This window comes from Dipodomys spectabilis, unplaced genomic scaffold (genome assembly GCF_019054845.1).
Source record: "Dipodomys spectabilis isolate Male_0828 unplaced genomic scaffold, ASM1905484v1 ptg000069l, whole genome shotgun sequence".
NCBI lineage: Eukaryota > Metazoa > Chordata > Mammalia > Rodentia > Heteromyidae > Dipodomys > Dipodomys spectabilis.
Genome location: NW_024870746.1, coordinates 9,274,283 through 9,291,372, shown reverse-complemented (window position 1 = coordinate 9,291,372; position 17,090 = coordinate 9,274,283). Strand labels below are relative to the sequence as shown.

The following is a 17,090-nucleotide window of genomic DNA, read 5'->3' as shown; positions in this document are numbered from 1 at the left end:
AAAAATATAAATTAGCCATTTGAATGCTTCTAGGTTCCAACAAGAATCTAAGCAGAGGGCTGGGAAGGTGGCTCAGTGGTAGAGCGCTTGCCTTGCATGCGTGAGGCCCTGGGTTCGATTCCTCAGCACCACATAAGCCAAAAAGAAAAAAAAAAAGCTGGAAGTGGTGCTGTGGCTCAAGTAGTAGAGCGCTAGCCTTGAGCTGAAGAGCTGAGGGACAGCGCCCAGGCCCAGAGTTCAGGCCCCACAACCGGACCCAAAAAAAAAAAAAAGAATCTAAGCAGAGGACTATGGGATGGGACACCAGGTGACAGTGAAACTGAGGCCTTTTCCCAAATCAGGGATAATTTGATCCACCTGGAGAGCCCGGGGACGCACCAGTCCGAGAGCAGGTCATCTTCAGGTAAACTGGACTGAGCCTGGGAACAGGCTGAGGGCAGGAGGAAGCTGCCAATCTTCCCATAAGCAAGGTGGCTTGTCCCTACTTTGCCTTGGTTTACCAACAACCTCTCCTTCCTTCATCTACTGCAAAGAGATTGAGAAGCGGTCATGCATGAAAGAGATCAAGAAGGAAAAAAAACCCAAATCATTCTATTCTGGCTTTCTAGTGATTAGCTTTGCACCATGATTAACCAGCCTTCTCATGTTTGAATTCTAGTTCCACCAGTTACTAGCTAGATGAATGTGGGCAAATGATTCCACTCTCTGTACCTCAGCTTCCTCCTCTCTACAAGAAAAACAAAGAAAATGCCTACTTTTGTAGCTTGTCTCCACAACGAGAGGATAAGTTTGCTTCACTGAGCTGGAATTAGAGGGACAAGTAGCTGGCTAGTTTTTTCTCGTCAAAGCATGGGATGAACAGGTGGAAAGGAGGGGAGAGAAATTAGCTAACAGCTCCATGACTTAGAAGAAGTGGTATCACTGTTACACAGCGGGGTCCAGGAGTTAGATGGAGATAACCCAGGGCAATCCCCAGGGACACTATCTATGTCCAGTAGTTAAAGCTAACAGGAGATCAAAGTAGCCAAAATAAGAAATCTAAGAGTTTAGAGCCTCCTACAGGAATAAAGGCTTAGCTTAGTCCACAAGAAAGACCCCTGGCTGCCTGGTCTTGTAACCCATAGTTTAAGAAGTAGCCCAAATTACCTGGGCTCAACCCTAAGGGTTAATAAATGCTGGCTGTGTACCTCTCTCTTCATTAGTTCCCACATTCGTTAAGTGGGCGAGGGCAATAATAATTCATACCTCAAATGGTAATTGTGAGAATTAAGTAGTACTTTTAATGCACTTTGTACAGGGTCTGGCATGTAATAAACACTATATAAATGTAAGCTATTAGTAAGGTATGGAAATCAGAAGTAAAAGAGGAAATACCAACTGTATACAGCCTCATGGCCAATTGTGAAAATGAGAGCAGGGAGCACAAACCTGAACAGAAATGCCTGTGCTAGTTCTATTTGTAACAGCCAAAACTGGACATAAAACAACCCCGATTCCTCTCAACATGTCATCGAGGAAACCAACTCTCTGTAATACATCTACATGGCTGTTACATGGCTATAGAAAAGGACAAATACCCAGATGAGTCTCCAGATTGGCCTGTTGCATGACGAAAGCCTAGTGTCGTATGATTCTCAAAGTGACCAAATTACAGTACTAAGAACAGATTAGAAGTTGACAAGGGGATATAAGGGAGGGAAGGAAGCAAATCTGGTCATAAAAGGCAAAATGAGAGATCCTTGTGATTAAAATGTCTACCTTGTGCTAAGTGTGTGCGTTTGTAATTCCAGCCCTTGGGCAGCTGATGTAGGAGGGTAGAGTTTGAGGATAGCTTGGGTTAGCTAAAGTCAAAAAGAAGGAAGGAAGGAAAGAAGGAAGTTAGGGAAGAAGGAAAGAAGGAAGGGAGAGAGGGAGAGAAAAGGGAGGGAGGAAGGAAACAAGGGAGGAAGAAAAGAAGGAGAAAGGGAGGGAGAAAATAATGATATAAGAAAAAAGAAAAGGCCCGGGAAGGTGACTCAGTGGTAGAGCGCTTGCCTTGCATGCATGAGGCCCTGGGTTCGATTCCTCAGTACCACATAAACAGAAAAAACCGGAAGTGGTGCTATGGCTCAAGTGGTAGAGCACTAGCCTTGAGCTGAAGAGCTGAGAGACAGTGCCCAGGCCCAGAGTTCAGACCCCACCAAAAAAAAAAAAAAAAAAGAGAAAAGAAAAGAAAGAAAGAAAGGAAGAAAGAAAGAAAGAGAAGAAAAAAAAGAAAGAGTTTGTCTCTTGGCTAGATTGATGACAAAAATCTCAGTTGTGACATTGTACCAGAATTCTGCAAGATGTTACCACTAGAAGAATCTGTAAAGTGTATGTTGGCTCTTTCTATATTAATATTTTATTTTATTTTATTTTATTTTTCAGTCCTGAGGCTTGAACTCAGGGCCTGCACACTGTTCCTGAGCTTCTTTTGCTCAAAGCTAGCACTCTACCACTTGAGCCACAATGCCATTTCCAGCTTTTTCTGTTTATGTCGTGCTGAGGAATCGAACCCAGGGCTTCATGCATGCTAGGCAAGCATTCTACCACTAGGCCACATTCCTACCCCCTATAGCATCATCATCATCATCATCATCATCATCATCATGATTGTGTGCCAGTCTTGGGACTTGAACTCAGGGCTGGGCACTGTTCTGAGCTTCTTTTGATCAAGGCTAGCCTTGTGCCACTTCAGCCACAGCTCCACTTCTGGCTTTTTTTTTGGGGGGGGGATGTCTGGTTGTGGGGCCTGAACTCTGGGCCTGGGCACTGTTCCTCAGTTCTTCAGCTCAAGGCTAGCACTCTACCACTTGAGCCACAGCGCCACTTCCGGCTTTTTTTTTTTTTGCTTATGTGGTGCTGAGGAATTGAACTCAGGGCCTCATGCATGCAAGGCAAGCGCTCTACCACTGAGCCACCTTCCCAGTCCCCCCCCCCCTTTTTTTTTTTTTGATGGTTAATTGTAGATGAGAGTCTCATGGACTTTCCTGCTTTCAGGCCAGGTTTGAATCATGATCCTCAGATCTCAGCCATCTGGCTAACTAGGATTATAGGCATGAGCCACTGGTGCCTACCTTGTATCATTTCTTACAACTGCCTGAGAATCTATAATTATCACAGCATTTAGAAACAAAGGACTTGGGATGTAGTTCAGTGGTAGAATGCTGGCCTGGTATATGTGAGACTCTGTGAGACTCTGGGTTCTATCCTCAGGACTAGAAGAAGGAGAAGGAGGAGGCGGAGGAGGAGGAAGGAGAAGAAGAAGAAGAAGGAGAAGGAGAAGGAGAAGGAGAAGAAGAAGAGGAGGAGGAGGAAGAGGAGGAGGAGGAGGAGAAGGAGGAAGAAGAAGAAAGGAACCGGCTAGGTCTTAGGTCAGCAGTAGAGCTTAGCAGCTGTGAAGCCCTGCTTTGAAGGGCTAGCACTTCTGGGAAAAAAGGGGAACCGTGATTTCTGCCTTATTTTCTTTCTTACTGTGTTTTAAGTTTGTGCACATGTGAATTTTAATAAAATTTGCTAAGTTCTGTGGTATAACTCCTCCCATGGCTAGTTTCCAGCTAATAGCACGATACCGTGAACACAGGATTGGAAGGACCGATGCACAATTAGGAGCTATAAACTGGTACAGGGCAGCAAAACTTTGTTACCCTAATGGTTGGTTGGTCACAAGTTGGAAAAGGTAAGCAGGATGTGGTTGGTGCATGCTTATGATCCAACTACTTGGGGAACAGTGGCAAGAAGACCATGAGTTCAAACCCAGCCTGCTAAATAACCTAGAGACAGCAAAAATCCTATCTCAAAAGCAAGATAAAGACTGAGAATCATGGCAGGGTGCTGGTGGCTCACATTTATCCTCCTAACTACTTAGGAGGCTGAGATTGGAGGATCAGGATTTGATGAAGCCAGCCCTGGAAAAGTCTGTGAGATTCCTATCTCCAATGAACCAGCAAAAAGCCTAAACTAGATATGTTGCTCAAGTAGTAGAGACTTGAGAGAAAAAGCCAAGCCAAAGTGTGAGGTTTTGACTTCAAGCCCCAGTACTGATACACACACACACACACACACACACACACACACACACACACACACACACACACACACACACACACACACACACACACACACACACGAGCAGCCAGGAGAGGCAAAATTGAGGGATAGGGCTCAAAGTGGTAGAGAACTTGAATAGTAAGCATGAGATCATGAGTTCAAACCCTAGTACCACAAAAATAAGTAAATAAATAAACATAAGAAGGCTGGGAGCGTCGTATTTGAGGGATATTTTGGTTTGTTTCCTGTTTGTTTTTAGGGAGGAGGGGTAGCTTGATCTCAGGATCCCCCTTAACTTTTTCACTCAAGGCTAGTGCTCTACCACTGGAGCCAAGCTCTACTAGCTTTTTGGTGGTTAATCAGGGGTGAGAGTCTCACTGACTTTCCTACTGGGATGGCTTCACATTGTAACTCTCAGATCTCAGCCTCCTGAGTAATTGGGATTAGAGGTATGAGCCACTGGCGCCCTGATTCAGTCTACTCCAGTTTTGCAAAAAGTTTTATATTCCCCTAAAAGTCTTAAATTTTATCAAATTCTCTTTCTGTTCCCATTAAAAGAATTTTCTTGGGGTGACATTGTCCAAAAAGAAATGTACTCATTACCTGATTTATGTAATTGTAACCTCTTTTTTTGTTTGTTTGTTTGTTTTGTTTGTTTTTGGGTCTGGTCGTGGGGCCTGAACTCTGGGCCTGGGTCCCTCAGCTCTTCAGCTCAAGGCTAGCGCTCTACCACTTGAGCCACAGCGCCACTTCCGGCTTTTTTCTTTTTGCTTATGTGGTGCTGAGGAATCGAACCCAGGGCCTCATGCATGCAAGGCAAGCGCTCTACCACTGAGCCACCTTCCCAGCCCACTGTAACCTCTTTGTCTATCATCTTTATAATAACAAATTAAAAATTAAATTCAAAAATTCTTTTTTAGTTGGGTGAATTATAGGATAAATTACTATTTAATACGCTATTGGATTCAACTTGTTAGAATTTTGTTGCTTTTGTAACCTAAGCATTTCTTTCTTTCTTTCTTAATTTCTTTCTTCCTTTCTTTCTTTTCAGTCTTGGGGCTTGAACTCTGGGCCAGGGCACTGTCTCTGAGCCCTTCAGCTCAAGGCTAGTGCTTTACCACTTGAGCCATAGCACCACTTCTGGTTTTCAGGTGGTTAATTGGAGAAAAAAGTCTCATGGACTTTCCTGCCCAGGCTGGCTTTGAACTGTGATCCTCAGATCTCAGCCTCCTGAGTAGCTAGGATTACAGGCGTGAGCCACCAGTGTCCCATCCTAAGCTTTTCTTAAACTTTCCTTACTCAAACCTTGGTGACTGTTTCTTGATTAAGAGCCATCTGATGTTAAGGAAGCCAAAATATAATAAGATAACTTGAGAAAACTGGACATCCATATTCAGATTTCTAAAGCCAATCCCTGTCTGTCATCTTGTACTAATATCAATTCAAAGTGGATCAAAGATCTCAAGTTAAGACTGTGAAACCTTGAAACTACCACATGAAGGAGTCCAGATGGCATTAGAGCTTATTGATGTAGGAGGAATGTACTCTTAATGTGTTAATTGAAACCCCTTTGTCCAACTATTTCAATAAAATTTTTGTTTTAAAGAAAACTTGACTGTCACCAACGCTGAGTCTCAAGTAGATCTCTTGGTAGGCGGCATGTTGTAACTGCCCTTCTCCTCTCTAATCTTTGCTTTCCTTGTTTGATTTTGGAGGAATTTGGGAAAAATCTGAAAATTCCTCACCACACAGGGTTCCCTGGCCTAGAAGGGATACTGAGGCTGGACATGGAGTTTCCTCTACCCCTTCTAGAGCCTGGAGTTCAGAAGTTCATGAACACTTGAAAGTGGGACACAGAGGAACAGAGGAAAGAGCTGGATGTGTAAACTGTTTTCTTCCTGGCACTCCTGGCAGCTGAGGTGCTCAGAGGTGGGTGGGTGAGACCAGTGGTCAGAAAGAACATGTGTTAAGAACATGTGCCTGGGCTGGGAAGGTGGCTCAGTGGTAGAGTGCTTGCCTTGCATGCATGAGGTCCTAGGTTCGATTCTTCAACACCACATAAGCAGAAAAATCCAGAAGTGGCGCTGTGGCTCAAGTGGTAGAGCGCTAGCCTTGAGCTGAAGAGCTGAGGGACGACAGCGCCCAGGCCCAGAGTTCAGGCCCCATGACTGACCAAAAACAACAACAACAAAAAAAAACATATGCCTGCTTTTCAGAACCCTAAACTGAGTCTGGGTATGTGCATTTCAAACAGGTTATTGATGCTATTAAAAATGTTAGTTGGAGCCGGGCACTGGTGGCTAATCCTACCTACTCAGAAAGCTGAGATCTGGGTTGGGAAGATGGCTCAGTGGTAGAGTGCTTGCCTTGCATGCATGAGGCCCTGGGTTCTATTCTTCAGCACGATATAAACAGAAAAAGCCGAAGTGGCACTGTGGCTCAAATGGTAGAGCGCTAGCCTTGAGCTGAAGAGCTGAGGGACAGCGCCCAGGCCCAGAGTTCAGGCCCCACAACCGACAAAAAAAGAAAGAAAGAAAGAAAGCTATGTTCTGAGGATTATGGTTTGCCAGCTCAGGCAGGAAACATCTGAGAGACCCTTATTTCCACTTAACTACAAAAAAATAAAGAAAGAAAGAAAAAGAAAAGATGGAAACAGCTGTGGCTCAAGTGGTAGACTGCTGGCTTTGAGCAAAATTGCTCAGGAGCAGTACCCAGCCCCAACCCAGCATGCATCTCTCTCTCTCTCTCTCTCTCTCTCTCACCCACCCAAACAAAACAAAACAAAACAAAACAAAAATATGTGTGTGGGAGCCAGATGCCAGTGGCTCATGTCTGTAATCCTAGCTACTCAGGAGGCTGAGATCTAAGGATCATGGCTTTTGAAGCCAGATTGGGCAGGAAAGCCCATGAGACTCTTATCTCCAAATAAGTGGTAGAGCACTAGCCTTAACCTAAAAAGCTCAGAGACAGAACCCAGTCCAGAATTCTAGTCCTAGGACTGACATATACATACATACATACAAAAAAAAAAAGTTTGGAGCTGTAGGTATAAACCCAGTGGTAGAGTGCTTGTCAAAAGTAGCCCAGGCTCTGGATTTCATCTCTAGCACCACATAAAGTATGTTTACAAGTGTGTGTGTGTGTGTGTGTGTGTGTGTCTGTGTCTGTGTCTGTGTCTGTGTTTGTGTGTTGCTGGAGATGGAACTCAGGACCCTCTGAATACTAAGTAGGCAGTCTACTACTGAATTATATCCCTAGTCCTTAGGTATATTTACCTACCAGATATTTTATTAAATTCTACGTTCTTATGGTTTAGTCCTTTAGGATTTCTAGAACTACAGTTATATCTGAATGTAAACCTGATTTTTTTTTTTCAAAAAAATTTTTTTTTGTTGGTCATAGGGCTTGAACTCAGGGCCTGGGCTCTGTCCCTGAGCTCATTTGCTCAAGGCTAGAACTACATCACTTGAGCCACAGCTCCACTTCAGGTTTTCTGGTGGTTAATTGGAGATAAGAGTCTCACAGACTTTCCTGCCTGGGCTGGCTTCAAACCCTGATCCTCAGAATTCAGCCTCCTGAGTGGCTAAGATTACAGGCATGAGCCACTGGTGCCTGGCCCTTTCCTCAAATTTTTATGCCACTTTTGGGGCTGGGAAGGTGGCTCAGTGGTAGAGTGCTTGCCTTGCATGCATGAGGCCCTGGGTTTGATTCCCCAGCACCACATAAGAAAAAAAAATTTTTTTATGCCACTTTTTCACTTTCTTGTTTTCTTTCAGCTCCATAGAGGCAAGAATGTTATGATGATGATGATGATGATGATGATTACTATTAAGTCATTGCACAAAGAGATTACAATTCTATATATCGGGTTTGAGTACAATGCATCTTGATCAATTTTACCCCTTCCATTTTTCTCTCCTTGTTATTTGCTCTCCCATCCTTACCTTCAAGTAAAGTGTTGTAGTTCAATTTTTTTTTCAGGGGGGGGGGTCCGGTCATGGGGCCTGAACTCTGGGCTTGGGCGCTGTCCCTCAGCATTTCAGCTCAAGGCTAGAGCTCTGCCACTTGAGCCACAGTGCCACTTCCGGCTTTTTTCTTTTTGCTTATGTGGTACTAAGGAATCGAACTCAGGGCCTCAGGCATGCAAGGCAAGCACTCTACCACTGAGCCACCTTCCCAGCCCCTGTAGTTCAATTTTTACATTATGTACAATGAATATGAGTTCATTTGCTCAACCTTCCTCCCTCCAATCCTATGCCCACTTTCTCATTGTTCTTCTCCTCAAACAAGTTGCTGCTTCCTGGTTTTTTGTTTTTTTTTTTTGCCAGTCCTGGGGCTTGAACTCAGGGACTGGGCACTGTCCCTGAGCTTCCTTTTGCTCAAGACTAGCACTCTACCACTTGAGCCACAGTGATACTTCCGGCTTTTTCTGTTTATGTGGTACTGAGGAATTGAACCTAGGGCTTCATGCATGTTAGCAAGCACTCTACCACTGAGCTACATTCCAAGCCCCTACTTCCTGGTTTTTTATTAAGCTGTTCATTAGTTGTTCAGAATTACACCTTTGGATTCCTTCCCTAGATGTACCATCCTTTAGTCAGTCTGTTTGTGTGTGTATGCAGAAAACCCCTACATATATTACCATGTGTGCTTGTATTTTACTGGGTCATTTTGTCTTGTGTGTTTATACGTACTTGTAAACATACTTTATATGGTGCTAGAGATGAAATCCAGAGCCTGGGCTACTTTTGGCAAGCACTCTACCACTGGGTTTATACCTCCAGCTCTACCAGCTTTTTTGTTTTTGTATGTGTGTGTTAGTCCTAGGGCTTAAACACTGAACCTGGGTTCTGTCTCTTGAGCTTTTTTGGTTAAGGCTAGTGCTCTACCACTTGAGCCACAGCTTCACCTCAGCCTCTTTTTTGGTGGTTATTTGGAGATAAGAATGGCATGGGCTTTCCTGCCCAGGCTGGCTTCAAACTAAGATCCTTTAGATCTCAGGGCTTGAACTCAGGGCCTAGGTACTGTCCCTGAGTTTTTTTGTTTTGCTTTGTTTTGATTTTTGCTTAAGGCTAGTGCTCTGCCACTTGAACCACAGCTCTACTTCTTGCTTTTTTTTTTGGTGTTTAATTGGAAACAAGAGTTTTTTTGTTTTGTCAGTCATGGGGCTTGAACTCTGGGCCTGGGCACTGTCCCTCAGCTCTTCAGCTCAAGGAGAATGCTCTACTACTTGAGCTACAGCGCCACCTCTGGCTTTTTCTGTGTATGTGGTGCTGAGGAATTGAACCCAGGGCCTCATGCATGCAGGGCAAGCACTCTACCACTGAGCCACCTTCCTAGCCCCGAGACAAGAGTTTTATGGACTTTTCTATCCTGGCTGGCTTTGCACTGCAATCCTCAGATCTTAATCTCCTAACTAGGATTATAGACATGAGCCTCCGGCAACCAACAATGCTTATATATTTTAGACCTAGCTTCCTATATGAGAGAAAACATGTGAGACACAAGAACTTTTTTTTAACACTTACCAATCACAAACACCATTTTTCCCTTGTACATAGCAAGACTTAGTTTCAAATAGTTGAGCTAAGAGGACTGTCAATTGCTATAAAATTAAAAATGATTCTACATATCAAACTGAAATGGAAAGTATTGTCAATATATAAACCACTAGCAGACCTCTGGCACAGCCAGCAAATTTATTGTTTATTAAAGTCATATAAAAGGTTTGACAAGGTGCACAATGGAGTGACACCATTGGCTTATTATAAATCACAGTAAACTACTAGAATACAACAATATGGTTCCTCTCTGGGGAGGATTATAAAGGACAGGATCTTTTCAATAGGTTAGGCTGGTTAGAGAGGCAAGAATTTTTATTCACTGTCATATCTTCATATATAAAACAGTTGAGAGAGAGGAAGCTCTCAATCAATAGCTAAAATCTTCAAAATGGCACTGAACAATTATGATGATTGTGAACTTACTTGGTCCTTTACAGAACCCCAGGCCATTTACTGAAAGGGCCCCAGTTATTGGGGAACAAGTTATGGAGGCAACATCCTTGAACATGGATGAGGCCCCCAAGTTCAATCTGCAATACTGCAATAAATAGAAATGACTACAGAAAATTACATTCCTGGGTGGAAAATTTTAATATAAAATGCCAATCCTTTCAAATGGATAAGTAATTCATTTCTATTGAGTATGAGAAATTATTTTATAGTTCATATGGGAAAATAAATGTATGAAAATTGCCAAGAAAATGATAAAAACTAATATTTGGCATTATTGTTTTACTTTACATTAAAATCTATTACAGTCAGCAACAGTAGTGCACAGCCATAATCCTAGCACTTGAGGCTGGGACAGGAGGATGGAGTATTTGAGGCCAGCCTGGATACAGTGAGACCCAGTCTTAAAACAAACAAGCAAACCAACCACAAAAACACCTATTATAAAGTAACTGTGAAACAGAGCTGTGGAGTAGATCCTACAAACAGATTTTAAGTATACACAGGATCTATTTGACTACAATGGGCAAAAGAAAAGGTGGTTTAGTAACACAGTATTGGAATAACTGTGTATTGCTTTGGAAAAAAATTAGATTCAGACTCTCAGAGGATACACAAACATTAAAAGAGAACAAATATCCAAAATTTCAAAGTAAATCAAATAAAGTATAAAAATTGCCAGGAAGCAATCTATAGGATATATGAAGGTATCTTATGCTTCATCAGAAAACTGGAAATGAAAATACACAGAGAAGGCTGGGAATGTGGCTTAGTGGTAGAGTGCTTGCCTAGCATGAAGCCCAGGGTTTGATTCCTCAGTACCACATAAACAGACAAAAGCCAGAAATGGCGCTGTGACTCAAGTGGTAGAGTGCTAGCCTTGAGCAAAAGAAGCTCAGTGACAGTGCCCAGGCCCTGAGTTCAAGCCCCTGGCCTGGCAAAAAAAAAAAAAAAAACAGAGATGTTTTTCACTATAAGATTGGCAAGAGGTGTGGGGGGGGGGGGGAGGATTTGATGGGGGGCCAAGGGGAGGATGGGAAGGGATGGGAAGGGGAAACAAAGGAGGAGACTACAATGCTTGATAAGAAATGTACTCATTATCTTGCCCATGTAATTGTAACCCCTTTGTACAGTATTTTCACAATAAAAAAAAAAAGATTGGCAAGAATTGCAAGGCTGATAATATGCAGTTTGACTTGAGGATATGGGGAAAACTGGATGCTCTATGCACTGTCATGCCCCAGAGATGAATATAAATTTGATTTCATCTTTCTTAGTTTGCTTGGACTGCCAAAACAAAATACTACAAACTGAGTGGCTTGAACAACATGTTCTTTTCTCAATATGTTTATTGAATTCTGGAAGTCAGAAATCCAAGGTCAAGTCCAGTGAATTGGCTCTTGGTGAGCTCTCTTTTTCTGGCTTGTAAATAGCTGCCTTCTTTCTGTGTATTCACATATTTGACTCTTCAGGGTCTATTGTGGTTTCATAATAATTTTAGGATTTTTTTCCTATTTTTGTGAAGAATGCCATTGGCATTCTAATTGGAATTGCCTTAAATGTACAGATTGCATTGGGTACTGCAGATATTTTAGCAATATTATTTCTCCCAGTCGATGAACATGGGATATCTTTCTACTTTTTTGTATCCTCTTCTGTTTTGTTCACTAGGGTTTTATAGGTTTTTGGTGTCAGTCTTAGGGATTGAACTCAAGGCTTGGGTGGTGCAGTCCCTGAGCTTCTTTTTGTTTATAGCTAGGGCTCAACCACTTGAGCCACAGTACTACTTTCAGCTTTTTCTGAGTCTGGGCTTAGCTTGAAGCAGTGGTCTTCAGATCTCAGCTTCCTGTGTAGCTAGGATTACAACCGTGAGCCATTGGCACCTGGCTATAATTTTTACTGAAGAGTTATTCATTTCCTTAAGCTTATTCTTACGTAATTTTATTTATTTTTTTATTATTATAATGAAATTACTTTCTTGATTTCTTTTGTCAAACAGTTTGCTCTTGGCATACAAAAACATTTTTTTCCCCCCTTTTTTTTGCCAGTCCTGGGGATTAAACTCAGGGCCTCGGTACTGTCCCTGAGCTTCCTTTGCTCAAGGCTAGCACTCTACTACTTGATCCAAAGTACCACTTTTGGCTTTTTCTGTTTATGTGATATTAAGGAATCGAACCCAGGGCTTCATGCATGCTAGGCCAGCACTCTACCACTAAGCCACATTCCCAGCTCACACTACTGATTTTTGTCTGTTGGACTGTTTTATGGTAGATCCAGTTATAAGAACAGAGAAGCCACCACTTAAAAGGCTGAATTTAGAGTCTTTATTGGAGCGCTAGCTGCCGGCAGGGGGACTCAAAGCTACTGCCCTGAATTCAACTAACACATGGCTTACACAGCCCACAAGGTGCATGGGATTAATCTTTTTTCTTTTTCTTTGTCAGTCGTGGGGGTTGAACTCTGGGCCTGGGCGCTGTCCCCGAGCTCTTTAGCTCAAGGCGAGGGCTTCATGCCTGCTTTGAGAAAGAGGATCTTGGGTTTGTTGATGTATATCTTGATATGGATTTATTTTTTTCCCCCTGATACTATAGTTTTGAACTCAGGGCTTCATGTTCTTGAGCTGTGCTCTTAGCCCCTCCCGCCACCCCCTCCCCGCAGCGAGAGCTCCGTGTGTGTGTGTGTGTGTGTGTGTGTGTGTGTGTGTGTGTGTGTGTGTGTGTTATATACGGCTGTATATATGCCGGGCTGATGGAGGTATTCTGACAATGATCTAACAGGAGGTGGCTCCTTCACACCTGTCCTTCTTGGAATCAAGTGTTAGAATCCTCAGATCGCCAGGCGCTGGTGGCTCACGCCTGTAATCCTAGCTACTCAGCAGGCTGAGATCTTAGGATCCCGGTTCGAAGCCAGCCCTGGCAGGAAAGTCCGCGAGACGCATGTCCAAACACCGGAAGTGGCGCTGTGGCTCGAGTGGTAGAGCGCCCGCTCTGAGTTCAAGCCCCAGGACGGCAAAAAAAAAAAAAAAAACCCAAACAGAAGAATCCTCAGACCGAATCCCAACACCCTGCGTGGCGACGCGACCGCGTGGCGGCGACCGCGACGCGTGGCGGCGACCGCGCGACCGGCGGCGGAGGGCGTGACCTCAGCAACATGGCGGCGGGACGTGGCTTACCGGAAGGAGAAGGATCCCTTCCGCTTCCGCCGGCGCACGCGCTGTCATGCTCCCCCGCGACCGTGACTAAGATGGAAGCGCTTTGGGAGTCTCGGTGTGGCCATTGGGCCGGGGGTCCGGCCCCGGGACAGTTTTACCGCGTCCCGTCTGCCCCAGGCCCCCTGGTGGATCCGGCCTCGGCGCACGGCCACTCCCCCCTCACGCGGACTCAGTAAGTTCTCCGCCCTGGCCCGAGGGGCGCGGCCAGGCCTCGGCCGCCGGCGGCCCGGGGACGCGCGAGCCGCCCTGCGGGCTGGGGCTGCCCGGCGGAGCCCCCCGCGCCCCGCGCCGCCGCCCCGCGCCCCGCGCCCTGCGGCTGCCCGGCGGAGCCCCCCGCGCCCCGCGCTCTGCTCCGCCCCGCGGCCTGGGGCTGCCCGGCGGAGCCCCCCGCGCCCCGCGCCCCGCGGCCTGGGGCTGCCCGGCGGAGCCCCCCGCGCCCCGCGCCCCGCGGCCTGGGGCTGCCCGGCGGAGCCCCCCGCGCCCCGCGCCCCGCGGCCTGGGGCTGCCCGGCGGAGCCCCCCGCGCCCCGCGCCCCGCGGCCCGCGCCCCGCGGCCTGGGGCTGCCCGGCGGAGCCCCCCGCGCCCCGCGCCCCGCGGCCCGCGCCCCGCGGCCTGGGGCTGCCCGGCGGAGCCCCCCGCGCCCCGCGCCCCGCGGCCTGGGGCTGCCCGGCGGAGCCCCCCGCGCCCCGCGCCCCGCGGCCTGGGGCTGCCCGGCGGAGCCCCCCGCGCCCCGCGCCCCGCGCCCCGCGCCCCGCGGCCTGGGGCTGCCCGGCGGAGCCCCCCGCGCCCCGCGCCCCGCGGCCTGGGGCTGCCCGGCGGAGCCCCCCGCGCCGCCGCCCTGCGGGCTGGGGCTGCCCGGCGGAGCCCCCCGCGCCCCGCGCCCCGCGGCCTGGGGCTGCCCGGCGGAGCCCCCCGCGCCCCGCGCCCCACGCCGCCCCGCGCCCCGCGGCTGCCCGGCGGAGCCCCCCGCGCCGCCTGTCCCCAGCTGCGTGTTCTCCTCCAGGAACCCCATGGTGACCGGGACCTCGGTGCTGGGCGTTAAGTTCGAGGGCGGGGTGGTGATCGCCGCGGACATGCTGGGCTCCTACGGCTCCCTGGCTCGCTTCCGTAACATCTCGCGCATTATGCGAGTCAACAACAGCACCATGCTCGGTGCCTCCGGAGATTACGCCGATTTTCAGTATTTGAAGCAAGTTCTCGGCCAGATGGTGTAAGTCGTCTGGAGGACTCGGAGTGGGGACCCCCCTCCCCCCCCCCGCGGGCCTTCGCAGTTGAGAGGATCGCTAGGGTTAAGAAAGCAACAGAGGAGCTGGGTTTTGTTTCTGTCGGTCGTGGGGCGGAAACCCCACACTGAAATAAATCCCTCTGTAAAATTAAAGTCAGTACGTTTTAAAACACGTGAATGTGTTTTTTGCATTCAGGAGTAGCCAAGGAGATTGACGGGAGCAATTTCTTTTGGAGGTGGGTGGAGATCCCAGCCGTTTTCTCACTCTTACAATCAATTCCTTGAAGGATCGATGAAGAGCTGTTGGGAGATGGACACAGCTATAGTCCTAGAGCTATTCATTCGTGGCTGACCAGGGCCATGTACAGCCGCCGCTCCAAGATGAACCCTCTGTGGAATACCATGGTCATTGGAGGCTACGCTGATGGAGAAAGGTTGAATTCAAATAGCTTCCCTGAGCTCCCAACCTCACCCACCTGTGTGTGGCCCTGTTTTTTTTTTTTTTTTCCTCCCCTAGTCAGCCCCTCTTTGAACTCATACCACACATACACAGCCAAAAAACACAAAACTCTTAAGATTACATGAGTTCTTTGATCTCTTCCGCCCTGCTAGCTTCCTTGGTTATGTGGACATGCTTGGTGTGGCCTATGAAGCCCCTTCGCTGGCCACTGGTTATGGTGCATACTTGGCTCAGGTAAGTAGCAGGTCTAGAGGTGAGGGGGAAAGGGAGAGAAAAAGAGGTTTCTTGGTATCTGAACACAGTAGATACTTTGGTTCCAGTGACAAGGTGAGGTAAATAAGTCAGTTGATTGATAGATACACAGACTAAATGTTCTAGAACTTCCCTTTTAAGAGGGTCTTAGTAGCCAACTTCATTTTGGTGAGACAGTAAGTAGAGAAGCTGTCTTTCCACTTAATGTACTTGTTTACACAGATGTTAGTGACAGATAGCCTATAACTCAATCTGTGAGATCTCCTGTGTTTATCCCACCATCTCCCTAGCCTCTGCTTCGAGAAGTTCTGGAGAAGCAGCCTGTGTTGACTCAGACTGAGGCCCGAGAGCTCGTGGAACGCTGCATGCGAGTGCTGTACTATCGTGATGCGCGTTCTTATAACCGGGTGAGGAGTGGTATGCAAAAGTTCTGGGAATCTAATTGTTAGGCTGTGGATATATACATATATTTTCTTGCTAGTCCTGGGGCTTGAACTCGGGGGCCTGGGCAGTGTGGTCCCTGAGCTTCTTTTGCTCAAGGCTAGCACTCTGCCACTTGAGATGTAGTGCCACTTCCAGCTTTTTCTGTTTTTGTGGTACTAAGGAATTGAACCCAGGGCTTCATGTATGCTAGGCACTCTACCACTAGGCCACATTCCTAGCCCCAGGCTGTGGATTCTTGAATTCCTAGGTCTCTCCTCTGTGACTGGAAGATCTTCTATTTGACCAGGCCTAAGTGACTTCATTTAAGGAAAAACATTTCATTGGATATTTTCTTTTCAGTTTCAAATTGCCACTGTAACTGAAAAAGGTGTTGAAATTGAGGGACCCCTATCTGCAGAGACCAACTGGGATATTGCCCACATGATCAGGTGAGTCCCTTGGTTTGCATTAAGCTGACCTTTTTTTTTAAAGGGTTCAAGCAGAAAAATTCTCTGGCTGGGAGGGTAGAGCTTTTAGGAATTGATACTTTTATGTTTCACAACTGTGTTTTGCTTTTTCTTTGTAGTGGTTTTGAATGAAATACACTTGCCTTATCCAGAGTTGAAGTTTTGCCCTTCTTTTCCTTTGGACTGGGCTAGTTCAAAGGTAGACTTTCCTTTTGTAAAATAAATCAGTCTTGTAAAGTTTTTGCTGAGTGGTTTTATTCTCTCTGGATCACACCAAGACCACACTACCCGGTACAGCCATGTGCCACCTTTCTTGGTTAGAGAACCCTTAGATTCCTTCACCTAATATAGAATTCTCTCTACATGAAAATATAGGCGAGGACAGTCTTCATTTGACACTAGAGGCAGTTTTTTTTTTTTTTGGGTCCGGTCGTGGGGCCTGAACTCTGGGCCTGGGTGCTGTCCCTCAGCTCTTCAGCTCAAGGCTAGTGCTCTACCACTTGAGCCACAGCGCCACTTCCGGCTTTTTTCTTTTTGCTTATGTGGTGCTGAGGAATCGAACCCAGGGCCTCAGACATGCAAGGCAAGTGCTCTACCACTGAGCCACCTTCCCAGCCCACAGAGGCAGTTTCTTATAGAAGCCAGACAAATTTGTATGGGTAACTTTTTTTTGTTAGTCGTGGGGCCTGAACTCTGGGCTCTGGCGCTGTCCCTCAGCTCTTGATCTCAAGGTGAATGCTCTACCACTTGAGTCACAGCGCCACCTCCAGTTTTTTCTGCTTATGTGGTGCTGAGGAATTGAACCAGGTCCTCATGCATGCAAGGCAAGCACTCTACCACTGAGCAACCTTCCCAGCCCCAGTAATATAACTTTATTATACCAGTCCTGAGGCTTGAACTCAGAGCATGGGCACTCTTCGTTTTCTTGCTCAAGGCTAATGCTTAATCACTTGAGCCATAGCTCTACTTC

The 17,090-nt window shown here is 46.7% G+C and overlaps 1 protein-coding gene across 1 annotated transcript; it reads left to right on the top strand.

Annotated features, from left to right (window-relative positions):
- Nucleotides 1-13,290: 13,290 nt before the first annotated feature.
- On the top strand, nt 13,291-16,360 carry Psmb4 (proteasome 20S subunit beta 4). The gene is made up of 7 exons (XM_042681681.1): nt 13,291-13,465; nt 14,297-14,503; nt 14,806-14,952; nt 15,131-15,212; nt 15,521-15,637; nt 16,014-16,102; nt 16,240-16,360. Exons 1-7 carry the CDS (start codon nt 13,326-13,328, stop codon nt 16,250-16,252), a joined length of 795 nt encoding a protein of 264 aa, XP_042537615.1. The 5' UTR covers nt 13,291-13,325; the 3' UTR covers nt 16,253-16,360.
- The last annotated feature ends 730 nt before the right edge of the window (nt 16,361-17,090 follow it).

Excerpts from the sequence above, each read along its gene's own strand:
- Psmb4 (XM_042681681.1), top strand. The coding sequence starts at position 13,326 with ATGGAAGCGCTTTGGGAGTCTCGGTGTGGCCATTGGGCCGGGGGTCCG. Across the intron at positions 13,466-14,296 it reads TCCCCCCTCACGCGGACTCA|GAACCCCATGGTGACCGGGA; the intron begins GTAAGTTCTCCG and ends GTTCTCCTCCAG. Across the intron at positions 15,638-16,013 it reads ATGCGCGTTCTTATAACCGG|TTTCAAATTGCCACTGTAAC; the intron begins GTGAGGAGTGGT and ends TTTTCTTTTCAG.